The sequence below is a fragment of the Chelonoidis abingdonii genome, chromosome 2 (genome assembly GCF_003597395.2).
Source record: "Chelonoidis abingdonii isolate Lonesome George chromosome 2, CheloAbing_2.0, whole genome shotgun sequence".
Taxonomy (NCBI): Eukaryota; Metazoa; Chordata; order Testudines; family Testudinidae; genus Chelonoidis; species Chelonoidis abingdonii.
Genome location: NC_133770.1, coordinates 230,253,318 through 230,259,844, shown reverse-complemented (window position 1 = coordinate 230,259,844; position 6,527 = coordinate 230,253,318). Strand labels below are relative to the sequence as shown.

At 38.8% G+C, this 6,527-nt stretch overlaps 1 protein-coding gene across 2 annotated transcripts in view; it reads left to right on the top strand.

Moving 5' to 3' along the window:
- ATP6V1H (ATPase H+ transporting V1 subunit H) overlaps positions 1-6,527 on the top strand; it is a 93,755-nt gene that overhangs the window by 55,987 nt on the left and 31,241 nt on the right. For both annotated transcript variants that reach the window (XM_032774696.2, XM_032774695.2), the window contains one exon: positions 1,552-1,653. In XM_032774696.2, the coding sequence (XP_032630587.1) occupies positions 1,552-1,653 (102 nt within the window). The remainder of the gene's footprint in view (positions 1-1,551; positions 1,654-6,527) is intronic.

The following is a 6,527-nucleotide window of genomic DNA, read 5'->3' as shown; positions in this document are numbered from 1 at the left end:
CCAGAGAGGAAATTCTGGGTGGGAGAGAGGTGGGGGGAATGGTTTATTTCCCTTTGTTAGGAGACTCAGGGCATCTGAGTCTTGGGGTCCCACAGGGAAGTTTTGGGGGACCCAAGTGTACCAGGCACTGAAATTCCTGGTTGGTGGCAGCCTATCAGATCTAAGCTGGTAATTAAGCTTAGAGGAGTTTATGCTAGTACCTCATATTTGAACTCTAAGGTTCAGATTGAGGAATTATACTATGACACCAAGTCTGCTGACATTGAATGTATACTGCGAAGTCTGTCTGTTTCCCAGACTTCTTTATTTTTATTTTTTTGAGAGGTGGGAGGGGGAAGGAAGGGAGGATAGATTGAAGCTGAAGTGTTAGGAATTAAAACAGTTAATCTTGGATCAATCTGAAATTTTCTATATGTACCTTTGAATCATAGATCTCCATATCATTGTGTGTGTCAAATTCTATTTTTATTATTGGTTTGTAAACAATTTTCTTGTTGAATTGCCTTCAAATTACTTATCTTTATTTTGCATACTGAGTTGAAGTTTGAGTACCTCCTCCTTCTTTATGAAACTTACAGAATTGTCTCTCTTGTCATGTTAAGGAAATAAGTAACAAGCATCCTAATAGATTCTGATATGGTATCTCATTCATAATCTTGGTTTTTGAAGAGAACCAGAGTTACTTGCTGAAGTACAGCAGATAAGTATGGGAAAGGATGCACATTTCTTTGCTATTAATGGTGTCTTTGAAACTAGAAAATCACAATTGGAAAGTTTTAAAAATGCTATAGCTCTCCATCTTCAATAACATGTCTAATTCTCCACTCTTGGAATGCACTTCAACTCTTTGGAATAATGGGTAATGATTGTCATCCTGTTCTGTTTTAAAATTCTGCCTGTGTTTTTCACTGGGATATCCTCTAGTGAACAAGGAAACCATTGTGGGGGATAGAGCATGAAAGTTGGTTGACAGCAGTTAAGTGCAACCACACAACAGTTCTGATAGAACTATTTTGGCATGTTACAAACAGCAAGCGGAATAGCCATGATGTATTCTGGGACTTCTGAATCATGTGTCCTGTAATACCAAAAACTGTTTCTTGGGGTAGCTTGCCTACAGAAGACTCTTCATCATGGAATGGAGTTAGCAGCAGCAGCGCTTATGGACCTGCAACTTCTGTGGTTTCTTCTCCACACTGTTGAATTTCATAAGCATGACTGGTACAGCTGGACTTGAGCTCAAGTTCTCACTGCAGGTGCTGCAATCTAGTGATGCAAGCAACATTTTGTATAAAATGTTTGAGACAGCTGTTGTGTACAGATGCTGCAAGCTCAGGCCACTGGTTGCAATGTCTTTTTGCCTAGAGTAAATAGGATCTGTGTTGTTTAATTCCAATTTGTTTCTTGGGAGGTATTTTTTGTTTGTGTTTATAATCCCAGTTTTACAGTACAGGTGATGCATGATGTATTTATGGTCTCTGCAATTGAGTTACTTTAAATTAGCACTTTGTAGAGTAATTAGCATCTGATTTGTTTTAAATACTATTGTAGAATCCTGACAAAGCTTCTGGAGGTTTCTGATGACCCACAAGTCTTAGCTGTAGCTGCTCATGATGTGGGAGAATATGTACGACACTATCCTCGAGGGAAGCGGTAAGCAAAAAGCTTTCTTTGCCTTTGTCTCTCATAATGCGTACCGGCAAGGTGGTAGAGTATCCACTTAACCTGATAAACACTATAGTTGTACAACAAGTGCTGTGACTTGCCCCAAGATAATTATGAAATAGGTTATTGGGAATATTAAATAGCTGTTTGATCCTGTCAGCAATAAACTAATTCGCTTTCTGGGGCTTTTAATTAGTGAAGAAAATATATCTGAAGGGCTCTTGAAAATTGTTTAGGCATTTAGTAGCTATTATAATCACTTCAGTCCTAGACTTGCTGTACATTTAAAGTGTTTATCAGAATTTCGTTATAAACACCAGAGTATTGGTCTTGCAGTAGTCATGGAGAATTTTTAGTAAAAAATCCTACAGTGTCTTGTGATAAAACCATTTTGTTCCTTTTGAGCTAAGATTTGTTTCTCATAAAATATTGCTGGTCATTTTCTATGATAAATGAAACTACTGTGTTCTGATACCATACTTCATGTAAAAAGTACCAATAGAAAATACATAGAAATTTAAATATGCAGAAATACTAGATAACTTGCCTGAAACACATAATATCCTTGACATAGTATGAAGGCAGACAAACTGTTGTTCTGTATATAAGGCAAACAAATAAAAATATTACAATGGTCTGTCAGCAACAAATTCTATGAAAGCTACAACCCTGTCACTTGAAAAGTGAGACATTTCTGCAGGGTCGGGTTCAGAATATTGCAATCTCTTGGTAGGTGAGATTTAGATATCCCAAGGGTTACAAAGTATGTACTGTCAGAGAGGCTTTTTTACAAAGATCATATGTAAGGGGTCGTGGCACCCACCTTTTGCAAGCACACCCTTCTGGTCTGCTTTCTGGTTAGGTGTGTCTGCAATCTTTCAGTTTATGGTGACCCCTTTCAGTGGCTTCTCGGGCAGTTTTTCAGTAACTCAGCCTTCTGGCTAAGTCTCACACAGTGTCTATATGTGAAAGGGAACAAACCCCTTCCTGGGTATGCAGATTTTAACTTGTTCTGGCCTTAGTGTGCGCCATATCCCCAGGGCTTCTTCTCTGGAGACATTGTTGTCTCGTGGCCTTCCTTGGGCTCAGTCCTTACTTAGTCCCAGAGGCCAGCCAGGAGCTCCTTCTTTGTTTCCCGCAGTCCCTGCCAGCAACTGTCTTAGGATCAGTCCCAGCAGCCAACCAGGAGCTCCTTCTTTGCTCTCCCAGTCCCTGCCCACACTGAGGTCTCCTTGGTTCTGCTGTTCTTCAAGCCAGCCAGTAACTGTCTTCTCTCTTCTAGCTCTAGGCAGCAACTGACTACTGCTGTGTTCTGCGGCTTCTTTTATATGACCCCGATTGGCTGCTCCCTGTATCCTCTCTCATTGGCTGCTTCCTCACAGCCTCTCTAGGCTCCTTGGAGGACTTCTCTTCTGCTTCTCTCTTGGATGGGGTGTGGCAGGACCCTGAGGCCTCCAGCAAGGTCTCTGGGCCTTGTCCATCCTGTCACACCATATTATAGCTCTGTTCATGTAATATTGGTTTAGTCACCATTTAGTCACTTCTGCTTATCCTGATCTGAGGTGCTTGTGGTCTCTATCGCAGAGACCTTGATGGGTTTTTGCAGCTCTCATCTCTTCCAGTCATACTTAGCTATACAAGTCATTTTTTTTAAAAAAATTTCCCCTGTGAAGAAATGATGAGCTGTTACTGGTTTCCTGACGGGGCTTAAATGAGAAAAATGGATTTTTTTCTAGTCTTGTAAGAGATGATTCTTGGCACAGACTACTGGCGCAGTTAGATTGGTGCAGTGTCCCTGACTGACAGTGTAGAAAGCCTCATTAAAACTTTAGTAACTGATTTCACTGCCTACTTGTGGGAAGGGAACTTATGAAGTATGGAAGATTGTCAGCCTCTGTAATCTTACCTTACCTACTAGAACTGCAGATGTTCTTAAAGTATAAGAACAAATCAAGTATGTTGTTCAGATGTGGCCAGCATATCATATGTATTGAGCAATACTGATCTTTGTTGATGAGCTTACTTGTGAGCTGAAAGAAATTTAGACTTTCTGTAGACAGTTCAAGAAGAGATGACATTTCATAATATTGCCTGAAAATAGACAAGAGGGTGTGGTCAGTATGTTATACTCCTAGGCTGGGGTTTAAAACAGAAATATATTACTAAACTTTTTCCATAATCCAAAACCAAATTGTGTGCACAAATCCACTGCTGAAATATTACAGGAGCACTCCACGTTGTTACCACCACACCCTGCTCACCATTGCTCTGTCCTTTTGACTTTTTCAGCAGAGCTTCAAACTTTAAAGTGAGAGGGTGCAGGAAAATAATTCTGTCATTCCAGCTAGTTCAAAAAAAATCACATTAATAATAGAATATTTTTTCTTACAAGTTAACTTATGAATACTACAAGTACAGTTATGTCTAAGTACAAAAATCTAAACAGACCAACTCTCTTACAAAATATAAACTACAAAGTCATGCCTTGCTCAGATTTTTAAAACAGGAATAACAGCTTGTTCCTTGTAAGGCACATATGCGATCACCAATGAAATCCTTATTCAATGTGACTTTAGTACAGTAGCTCCAAGTCTCACAATCTTTAAAGCAATGTTTCAGTTACACTTAATGGTCCATTTCCTTCCATGTTACACTTGGATTTCAGTATGACGTTATCAAATTTGCATCTAGATGTGGGAATCATATTGGCAATTTTCATTTTCAGTGAATCCTGTGACATTGAAGGCAGTTCACTGGTTCAGAAAAATAGAAGAATTGCAAAAATTTTAGTTGTTTAAAACTTTTGTCCTTAGAACTTGAAGCCTGTAAAAATGGTAAAGCTTAAATATGTAAAGTTAAAAGTTCTTCAGTTATTAGTTGCATTCGGCTGAGTGGTAGGATTACCATCCTAGCTATTGATAATCCCTTCTCTTGTTTGTGTAAGAGCAATGTTCATTAGACCAAACACCTGTTTTTATTCTTTTGGTTAGGTTATTTCATAACACTACGTCAGTTTAAGGAAAGTTCAAGATATGTACCATTTAGAAATTATGGACCAGCTCCTTAGTTGGTATAAGTGGTGTAGCTCCATTAAAATCAATGATTTATACCACCAAAGGATATGACCATATATTTATAAGTATTTGCATGTAACCCAGCTTATTAGCATCTCTATAGTCAGTCTAATACAAAGGCACGCTCAGTGTCTATCTGTCAGGGGTGGCGGGGGGATCAGAGGGAACCCCATATTCTCCTGCACACCTTCCTCTGGCAAGAGAAGGAAGAGGCAGGTCTCAGCTGGGAAGAGGTCTCCAACCCTTTGAGTGTTTAAAGAAATCACTGTGAGTATCATCATATAAGGTATACACTTATGACTCAGCTGAGATCTGTCAACGTGGTTATTATAGGAAGAACAAGACATGGAGCACCCTCCTCTTTAACTCCTAAGATTAGGGAACGTCTTGAGGAACAGCTCACTGACCTTAGCCTGGTCTTGTACATGCAGTGTGGTACATGTTAATGCCTTCTGTTGGTATAATTTTCCTTGCTCCACTGCTGAATTCCACTTAACTTTTATGCCAACTCCTTGGTTTTCAACTGACAATGGATTGCATGAATTCAGGCTTCTTTCTCTTTGCTCACGCTACTACTCAGCTCCTTATTTCACAGTGAAAGTCATTCACACCCAGTACAGGGTCCTTTTGACTTGTCAGCTAGTTGGTTTCCTTTATCCAGCTTTGAGGGAGAAAGAAGCAGAAGAAGAGGAGGGGAGATTAAAACAAGCATGTGAAGTGGTCATAGATTTGAGAAGGAAACTATTTGAAGTTGGGTTGCCTACTGTAGCTGTTGCTTTTAGAGCTTGAACTTCTGTATTAAGGCATACACCAGGCATAGTAATAAAAAAAAATTGCATATGTACAAGTAGGCTAAGTAACAGTTGATTTAGGAACGATAATACTGGATTTCTTGACTTCAAATTCTCAGCTCCAATGTTGCTCCACTGCAGTGTTTGTCACCTGGAATAATCAGCGTTATTTGCGATGAGAGAATTTTAATTTTTCTTTTTGACCTGGGAGAGGGGTGCATTTGAGCTTAACATCCTCTTTTTACCACTTTTTTTTTTGCTATTCAATATATTATAAAAGTCAAAGCCCTAGAATGTGAACAAGCTATTGGTTGTGTTTCACAACATTGTTTTGTGTATTGTTTTTTTCTCTTGGGAAGGTGGGAGGAGGCTTTAAGCAGAAATAAAGCTTTTAGGAATCTCCTGTGCTATTTAGAATTTTTAGTATTCATGTTGAGGACTTTGACATATAACAGTGGTATGTCTTGGAAAGCGTTTACTTTGTACAAAGTATCTTAAAATTGTGTAACATTTTGCATAATGTTCCTTGGAGTTTCCTGTACTGTTATAGTCAGGTTAAAAAGTGTAATATAGGTGAAGGTGATGACATATTTTGTTGTTGCTTAACTTAAAAATAATTGTGCTGCTCATCAATTACAAATTATTCAACAGTTATTAAAAAAAGAACAGGCGTACTTGTGGCACCTTAGAGACTAACAAATTTATGTGAGCATAAACTTTTGTGGGCTACAGTTTATGCTCAAATAAATTTGTTAGTCTCTAAGGTGCCACAACTACTGCTGTTCTTTTTGCGAATACAGACTAACAAGACTGTTCCTCTGAAACCTATCAACAGTATGACTGGAGAATTGCTAACGTAGTTCCTATTTTTAAGAAAGGGAATAAAAGTGATCCGGGTAATTATAGGCCTGTTAGCTTGACGTCTGTCGTGTGTAAGGTCTTGGAAAAAATTTTAAGGGAGAAAGTAGTTAAGGACATTGAGGTCAATGGTAATTGG